This window comes from Cnephaeus nilssonii (assembly GCF_951640355.1).
Source record: "Cnephaeus nilssonii genome assembly, chromosome: 20".
NCBI lineage: Eukaryota > Metazoa > Chordata > Mammalia > Chiroptera > Vespertilionidae > Cnephaeus > Cnephaeus nilssonii.
In genome coordinates, this window is record NC_137091.1 from 42,046,972 (window position 1) to 42,065,917 (window position 18,946).

The following is an 18,946-nucleotide window of genomic DNA, read 5'->3' on the forward strand; positions in this document are numbered from 1 at the left end:
ATTCAAATAGCCAAACAAATAAGGGCCCAAAACCAAATTAGATCACATGTGACACAAAGCAAATGAAGTGGGACCCAGGAGAGCGTTTAATAGGCAGATTTCGGGACAGAGGACAGGAAAGGACGACTTCGCAGAGGAAGTGACGTCGGTGCTGAGACCCGAAAGATGAATGGGAGTTAGCCAAGCAGAATGGGTGAAGGATGTTGCAGGCAGAGGGGCAGCATGTGCAAAACTCCCGAGGCCGGAAGGCGCATGGCGTGTTTGAGGAACCAAAGGCCAGAGCGGCTATGCGAAGTGAGGCAGGAGCAGAGACAGCGGAGGCAGAGCTGCGGCCGGGGACGGACACGCCTCGGGGGCCACGTTGGAACTTTGCCCCGAGGGGAGCACGGGAGGGTCCTGAGCAGAAGAAATCGGGGGTCCCAAACGTCACTGCTGCCTTCTCTTCGAAGCGCCCCCAGCCCCCCGCCAGCGCCCTGCAGCCTCAGGGTCCCTCCTCCCCGGGCCCCGGGCCCCCACGCCCGCCCCGCTCACCGCAGCTCGGGCCTCCGTCCCGTGGCGCACCCTCAGCAGCACCCCTTCCCTGACGCCGCCACCGCCATCTTCCGCTCGCCGCCCGGCACGGCGCACGCGCGGCGCGCGCGGGGTCGCCGGGAAATGGAGTCCGCGCAGCAGGCCGAGCCCGCCCCGACCTCCAGCCGCGCGAGCGGCCTCCCGCCCCCGCCCAGACGACTCCGGGCGGCTCTTCGTTTCCTGCCTTCGAACGTCGTGCCTTCTGGGAAGTGTAGTCCCTCGGCGGAGGCGCGGGACGGGACGGGAGAGAGGGTTCTGGGAAATGGAGTCCCGTGGGTCCGAGTCCCTGGACGGCTGGTGGTGGAGGGAGTGTGCAGAGTCTGGGCGGCGTAGCTCCTAGGTCTTGAAGGCGGTCTGGGGCCCGAGGGGTGTACGAGCTGAGGCCCCAATCGCCTCCACCTTTGGTCCCGACCCTTTGCACAGTTTGGAGCATTTCCAGATGTTGAAAGCGTCCGTGTTCCCTCCCGTCCAATGGGAATGTGGTTTCGGGGTCTCTTACCCGTCCCGATGGCGGCGTGTCTGGAGCCCTGGAGTCCCCCGCGCTCTGAGGCCCCTTCCTCCCGGCGGTCATGCTGGGCTCTGGCCCCTCTCCCTCTCCCGTCTAGAAGTTGAAACCCGCCGGGGCAGCAGGGCCCGAGCCCTGCCCTCAGGGCCTCTGTACCCAGCGGTGCCTCCTGCCAGCAGCTCCCTCACGCTCCAGCCACGTCCAGCTCGCGGTCCGCGGGCTGCGGCTCCCGGCGCCTGAGGTCTGTCTCCTCGCAATCCTGCAGGGGGCGCCCCAGTCCGAGCGCGGGAGGGGAGCCCGGGGCGGGCGGGGGCGGGGTGGGGGGGGGGGGGCCGTCCCGGCTATAAAGCTTGGCCGCCTCCCGCGGCGCCCGGGACGGCGGGGACCCTGGGCAGTCGGACGGACGGGTGCCGGTCGGAAAGCGGGCCGTGCGGGCTGAGGGATCCGGAGCGCTCGGTTCCCCCCGGGCCGGAGCGGGGGCAGGTGGGGGCGCAGGCCCGGGGGATGCTGGGCTCGGTGAAGATGGAGGCCCACGACCTGGCGGAGTGGAGCTACTACCCGGAGGCGGGCGAGGTGTGTCCGCGGGGATGGCGGAGCGGGAAGTGGGGGGACAGGAATCGAGGTGCCGGCTTGAAGGGGGGCAAGGACCGGGGTGTGGGCTCGAATGGGGGCCCCAACTAGAGCTGAGGAGCAGAGGAACTGGAGACTCGGAGGCCAGGTGTCTGGGCGTCAGGGACGGGGACCGGCGCGGGAGCGCGGTTTCCGCGGGCTCGTCGGAGTGAGGGGTCAGTGGGGGCCCGGGAAACTTGGGCGAGGGTCAGGTCACCGCTTCCACGTGAGCGCTGGATGTGGGCCACCCCAAATGCAAGGGAGACACAGGAACAAACCAGAGCTAGGAGTCAGACTTCCAGGAGAGCAGGTAGGTAGGGGTAGAGCTGGGGAATTAGGAAGGGGATCAAAGTCGGGGTTGGGGCAGGGAGGGGGTGGGGTGGACAGGAACTAAGAGATGGAAGAAGGGGTCACCATTAAGGGAAATCCGAGGTGGGAGCTCAGGGTTAGAATATAGTGTTAAAGATGTGGGTTCTGGGGTCGAGATCAATTGGGGTTCAGGGACAGAGTGCGATCTAAGGTAAGGTCAGAAACAAGGGTTAGGGCTCAGGAATACGAGATGGAGATTGGTTTTGGGGGAGTCTGAAGGAACAGGTGGGTTAGAGTTGGGGTTCAGCTAGGTGGGGGCCCAGATGGAGTCGGAGCTGGGAGCGGGAGAGCAGGAGAGGGGTCAATTTCCATTCCCCACCCCCATCTCTACTCCTGACCCTTACTCCTTCCAGCTGAACTTCACTGGCTTCATTGTTTTTAGAGACCCTCAGCGGGGATCCTCCTCGGGGCTGGAGGGTTTCAGCTTTCACACCTCTCTGTGTTCTCCTGTAATTGCTAATGTCCTCACCAGCCCCACTTCTTGCTAGACCACCCTGGATTAGGGGGCGGGGGTCTGTCTTAACACCCCCCCCCCCCAAGAGTCCTTCCCCAAGTCTAACTCCCATTCCTCTTGCTGCCTGGACTCCTCCGTAGCTCACTCTATAGTCAACATTGTGGAGGGGAAGGAGGTCCTAGTTGAGGGTTATGGGGATCTGGACCCTTGGCTTCCTCACCTGGAAGGGGGCTGTGGGCTGGAGGTCGGGGAGGGAGGCTGGAGCGGCTGAGCTCTCTGAGAACTGAGATCTGGGCTGCACACAGGGGCCCCCACCTGCCTGAGTTATGGGTCTGGGGTTTGAAGCTGTAGGGTGGGACTCTTGGATCCCCAGACCTTCGGGGCTTGGCACGGTGCCCGGGAGGGGCCGGTCCCGGGGCTGTGGAGGTGTTAGGTGCACGTGGGGTGGGGCCGGCTGACCAGGGAGGGGTTTGGAAGTGTTGAGAGGTGGAGACCCGGTGGCTGGAGGTGTCGGAAAGCAGAGACCAGGTTGGAGGTGAAGGCTCCCGGGCAGTGGGGGAATCCCAGCTGAACCCCCGGAGAGTTCAGAGTCTAGGAATATGATTTAAGGGAACCAACTGGAAATCAGCGTTGGGGTGGGCACGTCTTATGTAAATGGTGGGGGTCTAGGGTAGGGCAGTTGTTATTTGGGCCACAATCTGAAGTTGAGGGGACAATTGTGTCAGAAATTGAGGGACAGTCCGGAGGTGATCCGCACTTGGGGACATATTTTGGAAGAGTTGACATCTGGGGCGCTGGAGATGGAAATACCGTCTGAGGGTTTCCCAGCCTTCCCCTCAGCTGAGCCACCTCCCCCCCTTGGGTCAGGGCTGTGGAGAGAGAAACATTTGCACTCACTCAGCAACTGAGAAGTGAGAGGTCCCCCACACTGCTTCTAGCCCTCCACACGGTCTTGCTGGGGGTGGTATTTTCACCCCCCAGCTGGCTCCCTGCCTGGAAGGAAATTGTGCCCCCTGGCCTCCAATTCTCACAGGTCAGCCGGTCCAACTGCTCCCCCACTTTTAGAGACAGAAACCCTGAAGCCACCTGGAGGGCGGGGGGCTGTGTGAGGTTCTGGGCAGAGACTGGGACTAGAAAGGAGTCTTCTGGTTTCACACTGCCTTCCTCTGCTCCCCGTCACACCCAACTCCAGAGACAATAAGGAAATGAAAGGGGAGAAATTTCACCCTCCTGGGGTGGGGGTGCAGGTCCCCTGAGGGCTTCCCCCCACAACCTCAGCCCCGCCCTGGCAGGGAAATCCGGCTCAGACCCGGACACTGGGGTTCATCCCAGCCCCAGGGCGTGGGAAAGCCTGTGGTGGATTAGGGCAGCCGGACTGCTGGAGGTCAGACCTCAAGGAGGACTTCCGGGTGGGTTGGGGAGCCCGGCAGAGAGGCCCTGGGGTCCCAATCTGCCTTCCTCTGTGATACAAGACAGTCTGCCCGAGTTGGAAATGTGGGAGGGGGCATCGCAGAGGGATTTAGGAACTCTCTGTGGATCCCCTGACTCAGTCACAGTCTCACCTCATCTCTTATTCTGCGGGGGGGGGGGGGGGAGGAAAGCCAGATACCAGGGGGGAGACCAGTGCGTGGGGAGGGGAGTAGCTGTGGCTTCCATTTCAGTGTGAGTCTGGGGAGAGTAATAGGGACGGATGGAAGGAGGCACAAAGGTACAAGGTGTGCTGAAGGAGAAAGAGATGGGGGTGGCAGAGGAGTGGGGGAGAGGGAGAGAGAGGGTGGGGGTGGGGAGAGGGGGAGAGAGGGATGGGGTGAGGGAGAGTCCTGAGCAGAGAAGGGCAGAGCGGAAGACCGTGGGGAGGGGAGAGATGGGGAGAGATGAAGGACTAACTGGAGTGTGGGGAGGAGAGAAGGGAAGGTGAGGGCCAAGGAGCGTAGAGGTACTGAGATGGAGAGGGGCAGACGTACCTCCACAGACAGGGCAAGTCAGAGCCCAGGAGCAAGTGGCTACCCGGATGGACCTGTGAGAGAGGAGCGAGTTTGCAGCTGGAACTCGGACCTGGGTCGGTTGCCACCTGTCCCTGACGTCCGGCGTGACCCTGGCAGTCCCTGTTTTCTCTGGACCCTGGGACCTGCAGACACAGTGACGGGGGTCGAGCGTTGGCTCCTGCCAGAGCGAGAGCAGCACCCCCAATGCCGGGAGACCCCAGCAGGGTCAGGGAGGAGGGAGCAGGGTGCCCGGCAGATGGAGGAGAGAGGATGGGAGACCGTGGATGGAGGGAGTAAAGAGACACAGAAAGAGAGAGAGCACCATCCACCAGGCTTCTTTCTATCTTCCGTGTCTTGCTCACTTCCTGCTGGACTGTCGGCTCCAGGAGAGCAGGCATTTCAGTAGGCTCGGTCACTGCTCTTACAGCAACATCCAGAACACCGGTCTGGATTCACAATCACACCGGTGCCCCTCCCTTGCTGTGTGACCCACAGCCTCTCAGGGACTCGGCTTGCTCCGCTGTAAAATGGGCATTGCCCTAACCCAGGGGTCCTCAAACTTTTTAAACAGGGGGCCAGTTCACTGTCCCTCAGACCGTTGGAGGGCCGGACTATAGTTAAAAAAAAACTATGAACAAATTCCTATGCACACTGCACATATATTATTTTGAAGTAAAAAAACAAAACGGCAAAAACACCCGCATGTGGCCCTCGGACAGTAGTTTGAGGACGCCTGCCCTAACCGGTTTGGCTCAGTGGATAGAGCATCGGTCTGCGGACACAAGGTTCCCAGGTTCGATTCCGGTCAAGGGCATGTACCTTGGTTGTGGGCACGTCCCCAGGGGAGGGTGTGTAGGAGGCAGCTGATCGATGTTTCTCTCTCATTGATGTTTCTCTCTCTCTCTTCTTCTCCCTTCCTCTCTGTGAAAAATCAATAAAATATATTTTTTAAAATTATTTTTTTTTAAATGGGCATCATCATGGCGCTCCCCATAGTGCGAAGATGAAAGGGAAGCTTCCGGCAGGGCTGGGAGCAGGGCCTGGCGCAGAGCAGGTGGCCAGTGACTGTTTGTGGACTGGATGGAAGACCGTGGAGGGTTAGAGAGACGGAGCGGTCACTGTCTGCTGTATTTCACTAGTGCACGTTTTTCCACCATTTGAACGTTTCTGAAAACGGAACGGGTCTTACAGCCAGTGGTGTCTAGGGGTTATAATCGGCAGTAGGTTTTCCCCCATCCTGACTGATACGTAATATTGCAGCTTACAAACGGTGATGTCTTAGATTGATGATGCATAGTAAGTGAATGAACGAGGTTAAAACATGTGCTTTCTGATAGTCAAAGCATTTTGACCAATTAAAAACTGTAATTTTATAACCTCAGGGATGGAGAGTACGCATGTAGATTAGGTTATTGGGTAAATCAGCAGGTCTCAATTTGGGGGGAGGGTGTCTCAGGATCACGGATCACTCTTAAAAATTATTGAGGCCCTCCAGCAGTTTTCATTGGTGTGGGTTATATCTCTCTTTTTTTTAAAAAAAATATTTTATTGATTTTTTTCAGAGGAAAGGAGAGGGATAGAGAGTTAGAAACATCAATGAGAAAGAAACATTGATCAGCTGCCTCCTGCACACCCCCTACTGGGGATGTGCCCACAACCAAGGTACATGCCCTTGACCGGAATCGAACCCGGGACCCTTCAGTCCGCAGGCTGACGCTCTATCCACTGAGCCACACCAGCCAGGGCGGTTATATCTCTTAATGGTTACCACATAAGAAAGAAAAACGGAGAAAACATTTTAAATGTATTATGTAGTTCCAAAGCACCAATAACTTGTTAGTGCAAACTGTGTGTTTTGATCAAAATGAGAATATTTCAGAACATCCCGCGAGAGGGGTGGCACTGTCACGTCGCTGCAGATCCCTCAGTGCCTGCGCCCTAGGAGGCGGCTGTGTTCTCGTAGCTGCTGCATTCGGTCTGTTGCCACGTCACGTGTCACGTGGCCTCTGGAAATCTCTGTGCGCTCCTGAGAGAAGGAGAGTGGAGAAGGCGGGTGGCGGGTGGCGTCTTAGTGTCACAGGACAATAGTTTGGACCTCAGAGACACCCTAAACCCTAAAAAGGCCTTGGCCCCTCCCCAGGGTGTCCCGGTCTCCACTTAGAGAACTCTTGAAGCATGAGCGTGGGGGTGGGGGATGGGATCAGGGAGGGGTGCATGAGGAGGGATGAGAGAAAGACTTCGGGGAAAAGTCTATGGGGAAAAGGATGGAAAGCCACCAGACAGACAGACAGACGGACGGACACACAGTGGGTCCAGCAATGAATGGGGACCCACTGACCCTCCCTATCTCTCTTTCTCTCCATGCAGGTTTACTCTCCAGTGACCCCAGTGCCCACCATGGCCCCCCTCAACTCCTACATGAGCCTGAACCCTCTGAGCTCTCCCTATTCTCCCGGGGGGCTCCCTGCCTCCCCACTGCCCTCAGGACCCCTGGTGCCCCCAGCCCCCACTGCGCCCCTGGGCCCCACCTTCCCAGGCCTGGGTGCCAGCAGCGGTGGAGGCAGCAGCTCGGGGTACGGGGGCCCGGGCCCGGGGCTGGTGCACGGGAAGGAGATGCCCAAGGGGTACCGGCGGTCCCTGGCCCACGCCAAGCCGCCCTACTCCTACATCTCGCTCATCACCATGGCCATCCAGCAGGCGCCCGGCAAGATGCTGACGCTGAGCGAGATCTACCAGTGGATCATGGACCTCTTCCCCTACTACCGGGAGAACCAGCAGCGCTGGCAGAACTCCATCCGCCACTCGCTGTCCTTCAACGACTGCTTCGTCAAGGTGGCGCGCTCCCCGGACAAGCCGGGCAAGGGCTCCTACTGGGCCCTGCACCCCAGCTCAGGGAACATGTTCGAGAACGGCTGCTACCTGCGCCGCCAGAAGCGCTTCAAGCTGGAGGAGAAGGCGAAGAAAGGTGGCGGCGGGACCCCCGCCAGCAGGAACAGTGCAGGGTCTGCCGCGGCCACCGCGGCCACCGCCACCCCGCCGGCCACGGTCGCCTCCCCGCCCCAGCCCCAGCCTCCGCCTCCCGAGCCTGAGGCCCCAGGTGGGGAAGATGTGGGGGCTCTGGACTGTGGCTCACCCCCTTCCTCCACACCCTACTTCACCGGCCTGGAGCTCCCGGGGGAGCTGAAGCTGGACGCGCCCTACAACTTCAACCACCCCTTCTCCATCAACAACCTGATGTCCGAACAGACGCCGGCGCCGCCCAAGCTGGACGTGGGGTTTGGAGGCTACGGGGCGGAGGGTGGGGAGCCCGGGGTCTACTACCAGGGCCTCTATTCCCGCTCTCTGCTCAACGCCTCCTAGCAGGGGCGTGGGAGCGGGGCGGGTGGGGTGCGGCTGTAGCTCCGACCATCAGGCTGTCCGGCCTGACCCTCCTGGTGACCCTTGGCCTGTCCCCGCCAGTTCACGTCTTGATCTATTACTCACTGTGGTGACCGCCGCTTCCGTGGGCATCATGTCCATCCATCGGGTACTGTGATCACTGCCTTTGACATCTCGGTGGGCCGTGGGGTACCGTGAAGACCTCCACGTGACTGACCTTGTTGGTTGACCCATTGGGTGCCCTGACGGCCGCACTGGGGGTGACCTCGTGGTTGGCCCTTGGGACACGGATGGCCATCCCCGTGGCTGACCCTTGGGTGGTGACGGTGATGCCGTTTCAATTGCATCTTCTTTGGCCCGTTGGGCGCTGGGGTCACTACTTTTTGGTGGGCTTCCTGGCACAGTAGGAGCCACGTTGGCCACCATCCCATAGAACACCTGTCTGGGTCCGTTGGGTGCTCTGATGGCCACCACATTGGCTGGCCGACACACCGATGTACCAGCGTGCACCATGACGGCCGCCACAGCCCCTGTGTTGGCCGTGTCACTGTCTCTTCGGGGTGCGAGTCGAGTGAGGGATGGAGATAGGAACATGCCTCGGTGTGCTCTGGAGCCCGTTGCCCCTCTGGTCCAGGAGGAAGCAGGGAGGACGCTAGGGTGTGGGGAATTTCTACTGAAATCTGGTTCTTGCCTGGGACGTGGGATACTGGCTGTGTTTGAACATTAAAGGCGCCGTTTCTGCCTCTTCCAGAACGTCTCTTCCTTGGTGGGTGGGCCCCGTGGAACTTGAACACCTGCATTGCTCCTTCCTGCCCCCAAGAGCCGGCTGCCTCTGGGGGAGGGCCTAGGGGAGGCATCGACCTGACCTTTGGCTCTTGGCTGTCCCTGACCCCAAGGACAGTTTGCTCACAGATAGCAGCCCCCGCAGCAGTGGGGCCAGGGCAGCGGGGGGAGGTGGCTGTGCAGTGACCAAGGCCATCTCCCCACCCCCACTCCGCAGACACACACCTCACCTCCAACTCGGAGGCCCAGGGGCTGCTCGATTTTTGGTTAAGTTGTGGCGGAGAAGGGACACACAAGGCGTTAATTGAAAGAGACTGTGTGTGGGCGCCTGTGTGTGTCTGTGTGCGCGGAGGCCTCTGGGTCCCCATTATGTCTATTGAGGTTCCGTGAGTGTGGGGGGGGTGTTATCTATTGTTTCTATCTCATGGTGTTGGTTTGTATGTCTGTTCCTACTTTGGTGTGTGCTTACTGTGGGTGCCCTAGGATATCAGGCTCTTGCGTGTGTGTCTGCATGTGTTGTGTGTGTGTGCTCTGGGTCTCACTGTTAGGAGTGTGTGACTGTGCTGTGTTGCAGGTGCGCCTGTCACCGTGTTTCATGTGTATCTGTGTCAGCATCTGTCTGTCTGCTTGTGTTTACATATTATGGCTGTCTGCTGTGCGCTGTCACCGCTGTATGGAAGGTCGGCTGGCCCTGTTGTGTGTCTGTCGCTTTTGCTGGTGGGTGTGTGGGGAAGGAGCTGGGTCCTCCTTCGGCCACTGAGGGCCTCTGGGGGCCCCTGGCTTTGGGGCCTGGGTGTCTGTCCCTCCAGGTCTCTGCCTCGGCTCTGAGACTGAGGTCTGTCACTCAGGTGTTCTGGGGACATGGCTCTCCGACACACACAGCTGTGCACTGACAGCCCTGGTTTCACAGGGTAGAACCTGAGCCCAGGATGGGGAGGCACTGGACCGAGGTCACGCAGCCAGCCGGGAGCAGGTGGCACGGTTGTCTGAGATGGTGTTTTCTAGGACACGTTTGTCTTCCTTGGTCATGGGCTCTGTCACTCATCCAAGTGTTCAGTCATTCAAAGACCAGAGGCCATTCCTTTATCCGTGTGTGTGTGTGTGTGTGTGTGTGTGTGTGTGTGTGTGAGACGTCTCTCCCAGTTTCTGTGTCCATCTGTCTTTTAATGTCATCTCTCTGTGGCACTTGGTCCCTAACCTTCTCTCTGTGCCTTTATCTCTGCCCCTTGTTTTTTTTTTGAAAATGTTCGCTCACTCTCTACATCTGTCTCTCATATGGTCTGCCTCTCTCTCTCTCTCTCTCTCTCTCTCTCTCTCTCTCTCTCTCTCTCTCTCTCTCTCTCTCTCTCTCTCTCATTCTGTCATGGCTTTACCTCTGTCCCTCCTCTGGGCCTCTGGGTCTTTCCTTTTCTTTCTAGGGGACTTCCTTTTCTCTCTTGGGGTCCACCTCCCCCCACTCCTTCTTTGGATCTGGCCTCTCTCCTCCTCTGGTCTCCCTCTCCCAGCTCCCTAAGTTTCCGCTTCTACCTGCCACCTCGCACAGGCCAGGCCCTCTATTTCTGTCGCTGTGCCCGCCCTGCCCTGCCGGCTGCGTGTCACCCCCGCCCCCTGCCGTGCTGGCTCCCTGTCAGTCGTCCCTCCAGCCTCGCTGTCCTGGGCAGGCTGGGGAATTCCTCCCGGTTCCTGGAAAAAACAACTGGGGCCGAGAGAAAGGCCCTCAGTCTCCCCGGGCGCCTGCCCCCCTCCCTCGGGCCTGGGGGTCTCTCCCAGAGCCGGCCGGCCTGAGGCAGGAAGCCCTGCGGTTTCTGGCTTCTCCCAGGCGGCCTCCGGATCTGGCCCCCACCCCCCGGCCAACAGCCCAAATATTATTCCGCAGGAGGAGTCGGTGGCAGCGGGAGGAGGCCCGGGCTGAAAGAGGCTTTCAGGGCGGCCAGGCCTGGGGCTTCCTGTCCCCAGGCTCGGGCCTCAGGCCGCCCCTGTGGGGACCTCAGGTGGCCGGAGAGGCGGGTGTTGTTGTAGGGTCCTGGGCGGAGGGTGGGGCCATCCGTCAGGGTGTCTAGTGGCCACCAGTTCGGCTGGCGTGGGCAGGTGTGACCCCCACCCCAGGGACAGCCGGCTGGTGTCCAGCGTGGAAAAGTACCACGGTCAGACGTGGGATGCATGGACAGACATGAGGACGCCAGGGATCAGGGATGGAGGGATGGCCATGGGGACACAGAGGAGCCTGGGAACACCTGGCCCTAGACACAGTTTGTGGGCCTGAGGTGACATGGTCCAAAGGAGGGGCCTGCGGGGGGGGCGGGGGACGGAGGGCCAGGGTGGGTCCCTGCGGTGGCCGAGGGCCATCTGCATCAGAGGACAGGAGGTGACCATGGCAATAGTAACAGCCACGAGGGTTAGGGCTCCCCACGTCAGGCGTGTATGAACCTGTTACTGTAGGTGGAACTCGAGGTGGGAAGAGGTGAAGGGATGTGCCCCCAGCCACACAGGTAGGAAGAGTGGGGTAGCTAGGACTTGAACCCAGACCGTCTGGCAGACTCGGTGCCCCTGACCGCCACGCTGTTCTAGAGCCCGGGAGGGGCAACAGCAGCCAGGGGGGCCCTGGGGTCCCCAGCCCTCGCATAGTCACCCCCACCACACCCGGCTGCAGGGGGGCACACTCTGGAAGCTAGCAGTGCAGGCAGTTTACGAGTGTGCACATGCATGTCCGTGTCAGTGTGTCACGGGGTGTCACGCGTGTATCCTGGTGTCAGGGTGTGTCATTGTGCCTACGGGTTTGTCTGTTAACCCTGTGATGTGTCTCGGGTCACCGTGTTAGCGTGTGTGCCTGTATGTGTGTGGGTGTCCGTCGGTGGGTTGCTGTAGGTGTTGCTGTGTTTGTCACTCCGTATGCGTGTGTCCCTGTCCTGTCATTGTCCTTTGTGTGTCTGTTACAGTGCGTCTTTGTCACTGGGCCCTGTGGGTCTGTTTCTGTCTCCGGCACGCTGGGTCTGCCTATATCTGTCTCTGTGTGTCACTGTGTCTGTCCCTCGATGTGTCACCATCCACCCAGGTGTCACCGCGTTACTCACTGCCCAGGCCACAGGTGGGCGTGTCGGGCCCAGTGGTGCCAGAGCTGGGGCCCACCCCATCCCACCCTCCTTGGGCCAGGCCGGACGCCTGTTTGCAGTGCCTGCCCCAGGTAAACACCGAGATCCGGAACCCAAGGGCCACCTCCCTCACCTCCGCCCTGCCCCTCAGCCTGCCCCGGACTGGGCTGGACCAAACTGCCGGTGCCCCCAAGCTGGAGATGTGCCCTGCCCCTCCCCCCCACCCTTAGTCACCAGCCTCCCCAAGCCCCAGCCTGGGCCCCGGCCCGTCTCTGTCTGTCTGCTCCTGTGTGCGCGCCTCTCGGGGTGGCTGCTGGCCTCTCTGTTCCTCTCTGCCCCTCACCCTGTCACCTGGGTTTCCCTGGCCTTGCCTTTCTCTAGAATGACCGTTGTCTGCATTCTGTCACTGCCCTTCTCACTTTTCTGTCTTCTCAGTGAAGTCTGATTTCTCTGTCTCCACTTGGGCCAGGTCAAACTCTGGGTCTCTCTGCCTCTCTCTTCTTACACTTTGTAAGTTTCTCTCCTCCTGTCACTGTCCCTCTCGGTCCCAGCCTCTCAGTGTCAGCCTCTAGTCCTATGTCTGAGCCCCCAGCCACTACAGGAGCAGACTCTGCCATGCCCAGGCCGCTTAGGGAAGTGTGTGGCCCCCAGCCCACTGGGATATGTGTGTATATATACACACACTCACACATATATAAAGGTATATGTACGTATTATTTATATCTGTTCCCGGGGGCAGAAGGGCAGACACTGGGGCCTTTGTGTAGCTGCTGCCCGCTGCCTGCCTGCCCGCCACTCCTCTCCCTTCGTCCCTGCCGCCCGCCCGCCTCCACCCCCCCGCCCCCCCCTGCACAGAAAGGTTCCTGTGGGGCCTGCCAGCTTCCTCTGCCTGAGGTGTGAGTGGGCACGCCACGGGTGAGGCGGGCAGGGGGGCCTGGGGGATTTTTCCAGCTTCAGGGAAGCTTTCCGGGTGGGGAGGGCTCTGAAAGAAACGGGGCTTCTCAGCTGGGCCACTGTGTCTGCTGTCCTTGGGTGTCCCCGGGGAGTCTGTCCCGGGGAGTCTGTCCATTCCTGTAACGTCATTCTGCCTTTTCTCCGTCGGTGTGGGTCTTATTCTGCCACTGAGCATATGTGCTAGGTCCTCTATTGGACCCTGGACACCTAGGTAGATGAGATGCTGTTTCTTTGCCGTTTCTGTCTCGTTTGTTCCATCCTTTTCTCAGTGCTTGAGACCCTCTACCTGTTCAAGACAAATCCAAAGTCCTTACCATGGCCTACAGGCCCCCCCCCCCCCCCCCATGCTCTCTCACTGTCCCTCTAACCTCACTCTTAGGACTCTCCCCCTTGCCATCGCTGCACCGGCCACATGGACCAAACCACGGGCCTTTGCGCACGTACTCCCCCAGATTCCTCCTGGCTCACCCCGCTCCCTCCTTCAGTTCTCAGCGCCATCTCCTCCGTGAGCCCTTCCCTCCCTCCCTCTTTAACTTGCAACCTCCGTCGTTCTCTATCCCCTTTCTCTGGTTTGTTATTTTTTAATCATCACCTGAGGATATGTTTACTGATTCTGGTCAGAGAGAAACATCGATGGATTGGTTTCCTCCTGTAGGCACCCCAATTGGGAATCAAACCCGCCACCTTTTTGGTGTGTGGAACGATGCTCCAACTGACTGAGCCATGACTGTCACATTTTCTAGGTCTGCCTGTATCTCTCACCTGAAGGTCAGCTCCGTGAGAGTAGGGCCTGCATCTGGTCCCCGCTGTACTCACAGCACCTACCGCGGTGTCTGTCCCACGTGGGTGCTGTCCACGCATTTACTGGAGGGGACCAGGCCTGTGCTGCGCGCTGCGGGGACACAGTGGTGACTTCACTGTCTTCTCAGTGAAGTTTGACTTCTGTCTCCTCTTGGGCCAGCCCCCTCCTCTGCCAGGCCAAACTCTGGGTCTCTCTGCCTCTCTCCTCTTTTACTTTGTAAGTTTCTCTCTCTCCCTCTGTCACTGTCCCTCTCAGTGTCAGCCTCTATTCCTATGCCTCAGCCCCCAGCCACTACAGGAGCAGGGCTGGGAGATGAGAAGTGCAGGACCTGTCAGAGCCCCGAAATGACACCTGATGCAGCCTGGCGGTCCAGGAGGGCTTCCTGGAGGAGGTGTCAGCTGAGCTGAGACCTGGACGGGGAGGAGTTGGCCAGGCCTTTTCAGGGGACCAAGGGGCCAAAACAGATGGAGCCTGTCCCTCACAGAGCTCCATTATCTCCCCGTCGCACAGAACTCTCTAGTTCAAACCTGCTCCTTCTCGGTTTCACAGTGTGTCTCTCTCATTGGCTCTTTATCCCTCTCTCGAACCTTAGTCTCTCTTTCCCTCCTTCTGTCTTCATTGTGCGCCAGGCTATTTCTCTACTTCTGGAAATATCCATGTAGCTGGGCATTTCGCTCCTTTTTTCTGAAGTCTGTTTCTGCCTCACCTCCTGCATCTCAGAGGGTCTCTTGAGCTCTCCCTGTCCCTCTAGGTTTGCCTTCTCTCAGGGAGCTGGTCTCTACACCTCCCTGCCACCTGTTGCCTCCCATCTCCCCCTAAGTCTCTTTTGTGTTTCTGTCTCTCTTTTTAGGAGCGTGGTCACCTCCTCATGATCCCCAAATACATCCAGAACCCCTTCACTCTGGACCCACCCTGGTGCTGGGGGGAGGGGGACTGATCCAGCCCCTCACACCCACACAGGTCAGGTCCTCTGCTCTGTTAATGGTTAACCCAACCTCTATCTAGAATACACACACCGACCAGGCTGGGGGTGACTCCCCTGCCCCCCACCCACCCACCAGCTGTTCTTAAAGGACCAGGTGTCCTCCACAGCTCTTTGGCCCCCATGGAGAAGGAGGGCCCTGGTGTTTGGAGGCCTCTAGCCCTGAGGATGGGGGAGGGGGAGCTACCCAGTGCTTGGGTCTGCAGAGCTGTGTCTGGGGAGGCCACGAGATTGCCAGGAGGGGTGCACAGGCAGGGAACTCCATCCAGTCTCACTTGCCCCAGGCTTATCGCCCGGTGTATTTAACCAGGGGTGGCTTTCCCAGCCCTGCCCAGAGCCCAGGCTGGCAGTGCCAGGGGTGACTGAACACCTGAGACCTGATGGCTGGGGGAGGGGGAGGGCACCCTCAGTCCAAGAACTGGGGGTTTAAGAACTCAGTATGTGGACACTCTGCCCGCCCAACCCCCCAATATCTGGAGGTTGGGGCATATGGTCTGCAAGATGTGTGTGTGCGACACCTGAGTGACCCAGGTCAGAATGTTCGGATCTTCCAGATTTAGTGACTAACACCTGGCCTCCTGAGATGGGGCACCCATGGGTCTCAGTGTAAGACAGGGCTGCTCAGTGGCAGAACTACCATCCCCCATCTGTCCATCCGCTAGCCTTTGTGCCCGGCATTCCCCCCTCCCCTCCCCGGAATTGCCGCTTCAGGGCCACAGGGGAGGCCGCTGGGGTGGGGGCTGGGCTTCTGGGGCTGCCCCTTCCCCTTAACCCCTGCTTTGCCGCAGCCTGCTCAGGCCCTGCCCCCTGACGTCAGCGAGCAGGAAGTCCTGGTTAATCATCAGCCCACCTGGACAGGTGCAGGACAAGGCCTGGCACATCAGAGGCGGCCGCGGGGGGAGTGCTTCTCACCCGGCCAGTCAGTGTTCTAGGATGGCCTCCGTTGAGGCTGGTCTCCCCGGATGCACACGAGGAGCCAGTTCAGGTCTCCCAGGCTCCCGCCTCTTGCGCTCTTGGGCCCCAGGAGGCCAGGAGCAGCCAGCGTGCTTCCAAGGACCCCGTTAGTGTAACCCACGGAAGTCAGTCTCCTTCCTCGGGAAGTCCCTCCAGTGATCTTACCCAATTCTGACTCTGCCGAAAGCCTCGCTACCATCCCTCCTAAAAGCCTGATGCACCTTCCCTCCCCTCACGAGCGGAGTCCTCCCCCCTGTATTCTCGGTAAATAGGGGGGAAGCACCAGAAAAGAAACCTAATTCCCAAGCGTGGCTAGGGCTCCCAGGCAACAGCCATCGCCTCGGAGCCTCTGTTCTGTCACCTGAAAAGCAGGCGATGGCTAGCCCGGTTGACCGGTGGCCAGCGTTTGTCAGGATCGCCAGCGGGCTGCCTGAGTGGAGAGCGACACCTGGAGGACACAACTCAGCACCCTCGCCCTGCAGGGCCAGTTCCATCCCAAAGAGGGCGCAGCAGCTCACAGACTAAGGGACCAAGAAGGAAAAAACCCATTTTTCGGTTTATTGAAGGAGGAAAGGGGGCAGGAGAGGGGAGCGATAAATGCTTTTGCTTCATTTATAAGAGCGACATTTCCAGGAGGCTCCTTCTCAAGGAGGAAGGGGCCACCTCTTCCCCAACTACGAGCAGCAGCAAAGCCAAGCCAAGGAGGGGAAAGGGAAACTGGGGGGGCCAAGGGACCCCAAACACCCCCCTCAAACAGAGGCCACGAGCTTTCTCCCCCCACCCTCAATGCGTCTACCCCAGGGGACCCATCTGGGATGAGGACGGGAGTATGTACACGGGCGGGGGTGGCACTGGGCTGGGGAAGGGAGGGAATAATTTATCCGCAGCAGCGGTGGGTGGCAAGGGGACAGGGGGCAGTAGACTGGTGGCCGTGGTGGTCTAGGGGTCCCGTTCTTTCTTAACCTTGATGTCTCCAGCAAGGATGGTGGCTATCTCCCCCTGCATGAAGGCCCAGGGGACAGAGGAGCCTACCAGCGGGCACTTGTCTCCACTGGGGCAGTACACCTCACCAGCGGGGCCCTGCGCCTTGATGAACTCTCTCGAGCAGGGAAAGCAGAACTTGTGTCCGGGCACTGAGGGGCACTGGACGAAGTGGGTGTCTTCCAGCCGCTCCCGGCACAGGGTACAGCACAGTGGGGCTCCGGGGGTGGCCCCAGTGCCGCTACCACCCCCGCTAACAGCTTCCGCCCCGGTGGTAGGGCTGACTTCGGCATCCCCGTTTCGGGCCACGAGGCGATGCTGGGCTACAGGCTGGGCCGTGGAGGAGGCCGCTGGGCTGGCACCCCCTGCGCGCCCAGGGCCCCCGCCCCCACTGGGGTCCTTGGGGGAGTGGCCCAGAGCTTCAGCCACATTCTTCAGGGCGGCGATGGGTGAGGGCATACCAGGGGTCTCAGCAGAGTACGGACCGCCCGGGGCTACCCAGTGTCGCTGCTGCTGCTCCTCGGTGGTCATCTTCCCAGCCGCCTCCCCCTCAGGCTCAGGGGACGCCTTGCGGCGGCGTGTGGTGGGCGCCAGGTTCCGGGACGGGGCTCTCGGGGGTGGGCCGCACAGAGCTGCGGGAGCCGCCTCCGGGTACTGCTGGGGCAGAGCTTCGGCGGGAGCGGGCTCGCGGAAGCTTCGGACGCCGTCGGTGAGCAGCTCTCCCAGCTGGCGCCACTCCCCTGAGCCGTGTCGGCGTTCATATTCGAGGTACTTGAAGCCCGATGAGGCCAGGGCCTTGCCTGGCTCCCGCAGAGCATCGTGAAACATCTGGCGAGCCACGGCCAGGACTCCGGCATACACGTTGCCAGAACCACAGGGATACTCGGTGAAGAGCTTCAGCTCAAACTCGTAGCCTGGCGGGCGGGCGGCGGCATCGAAGGCGAATACCCGCCCCACCAGCCCGTGATCCTTCTTGAAGCGCACATTGAAGGGGGCACAGGCAGACAGCGCCAGCAGCTGTTCCCGCACTGCCTTCGGGCGCCCGTGCCACTCCTCTGCCCTGCCCCGCATGGCCTCGTTCAGTTCTGCCAGACAGTCCGCATTCCTCTGCTGCTTCTCCTTCTCGAAATCGGAGCCGAAGATCGGACGGGCAGGGCTCAAGCCGGGTGCCAGAGTCAGAGCTCGGCTTCCCAGGCCGGTCACTGCAGCTGCCAGCAGCCCGGGGGGCACCAAGCCAGGCATGGAGCCAAGCAAGGCCCTTCTCGCCCCCTCCACCACGGCGTCCTCGCGGCCCAGCCCATTGGCGAGGCGGGAGCCCAGCGTGTACTCCAGGGCAGGCGAGGGCAGGGGGAGGCGGCCGGATGATGTGGCCCTGTCGTAGCGGTCCTGGCTCGAAGCGCTGCCGCCGGTCCCCGAGGGCTGCGGCTGGGCCTGCGGTGGCGGCAGCTGGGGTCCCTGTGCAGCAGCAGCAGCCAGGTCCTTGGTGGTGGGGTGCTTGAGGGCCGGGGGCCCGGGCGAGCGGCCCTCGGGGAGCACGTGGCTGCGCTTGAGCTGGCGGGCGGCGTCGATGAGCAGTTCAATGCGATCCGCGCCCTCAAAGTTCACGCAGCCGCGGCACACGGCCTCACTGAAGTCCCACACCATGGCCCACGGCATCTTGGGCAGGTCGCACAGGTAGCACCACTGGCGGCGGGACGCCTGCACAGACGCCATGGCCCCCGCGCGCGCGCCGCCCGGCCCCCGCGCTCCACCCGCCGCCAACGTTCGATCCGCGCCGTCGACGTTCTATTCGTGTCCCCCGGGAAGCGCGAGCCACCGTCGGGCCTTCGGCTCGGCCTCCCCGCGGATCCAGGCCCGGCCCCCCTTCCCCGCCCCCTGGGCCCTAAGCCTTTTTCCTCACTCCCGCCTCCTTGAAAAGGCAGACACGGAGGCACGTCGGCGCCCCCGTCCGGTCCAGGCTCCGGGCCGAGGCTCACAGCTTGGGCCCAGGGATGGGCCGCGGGTGCCGCCGCCTCGGGCTCCCGCCGCTCCCGTCGCTTTCGCCGCCACCACTGCAACGGCCGCCGCCGTCTCCACCTTCTTCTGCCCCAGAGGCCGCTTCGCAGGGAAAGTTACATAACGTGCCGGCAAAGCCTTCTGGGAAACGTAGTCCCGCCGGGGCCGCGTCTTAAAGGGGACGGCCGAGGGGACTCGTCGCTTCCCCGCCGCGCCACCCTTACCACTCCTGCAAAAGGGCAGGGAGTTCGGCGCGCTTCGAGGAGCTCGGGCACAAGAGCTGGGGGCAAGGACGTGGTACCAATGGTCAGAGGTACCACGAATCCAGAAATTGTAGGAGGCAGACATGTTTCCGGGCGTCCAGTCTCTGCTCGGACTTGCTGTGCAGCTTCAAGCACAGGTCTTGCCCTCTCTGAGACTGAGTTCCCCGCCCGTCAAAGGTAAGCCAGTGGCCAGTTAAGAAGGCAGGCGCTCCTGGGTTGGGGTGGAGGGGCCCTGATTGGATGGTTTCTGGGTAGGGGACGGGAAGTTGGCAA

General features: G+C 60.9%; 3 protein-coding genes across 3 annotated transcripts in view; 1 reads left to right on the top strand and 2 right to left on the bottom strand.

The window, feature by feature from the left end:
- Positions 1-684, bottom strand: part of SYMPK (symplekin scaffold protein) — a 37,811-nt gene extending 37,127 nt beyond the window's left edge. The window contains exon 1 of the mRNA XM_079800451.1: positions 532-684. The gene's annotated coding sequence lies outside the window, so the exon portion shown is untranslated. The remainder of the gene's footprint in view (positions 1-531) is intronic.
- A 777-nt stretch (positions 685-1,461) lies between these two features.
- FOXA3 (forkhead box A3) lies at positions 1,462-8,661 on the top strand. The gene is made up of 2 exons (XM_079799633.1): positions 1,462-1,648; positions 6,860-8,661. The coding sequence occupies exons 1-2, from the start codon at positions 1,580-1,582 to the stop codon at positions 7,850-7,852; spliced, it is 1,062 nt and encodes a 353-aa protein (XP_079655759.1). The 5' UTR covers positions 1,462-1,579; the 3' UTR covers positions 7,853-8,661.
- A 7,307-nt stretch (positions 8,662-15,968) lies between these two features.
- Positions 15,969-18,844, bottom strand: IRF2BP1 (interferon regulatory factor 2 binding protein 1). The gene has a single exon (XM_079800096.1). It carries the CDS (start codon positions 18,126-18,128, stop codon positions 16,374-16,376), a length of 1,755 nt encoding a protein of 584 aa, XP_079656222.1. The 5' UTR covers positions 18,129-18,844; the 3' UTR covers positions 15,969-16,373.
- Positions 18,845-18,946: the final 102 nt, after the last annotated feature.

Bases quoted from the DNA above. Each gene is read 5' to 3' on its own strand.
- FOXA3 (XM_079799633.1), top strand. From the start codon at position 1,580: ATGCTGGGCTCGGTGAAGATGGAGGCCCACGACCTGGCGGAGTGGAGC. The intron at 1,649-6,859 runs GTGTGTCCGCGG...CTCTCCATGCAG, and splicing joins ACTACCCGGAGGCGGGCGAG to GTTTACTCTCCAGTGACCCC.
- IRF2BP1 (XM_079800096.1), bottom strand. From the start codon at position 18,128: ATGGCGTCTGTGCAGGCGTCCCGCCGCCAGTGGTGCTACCTGTGCGAC.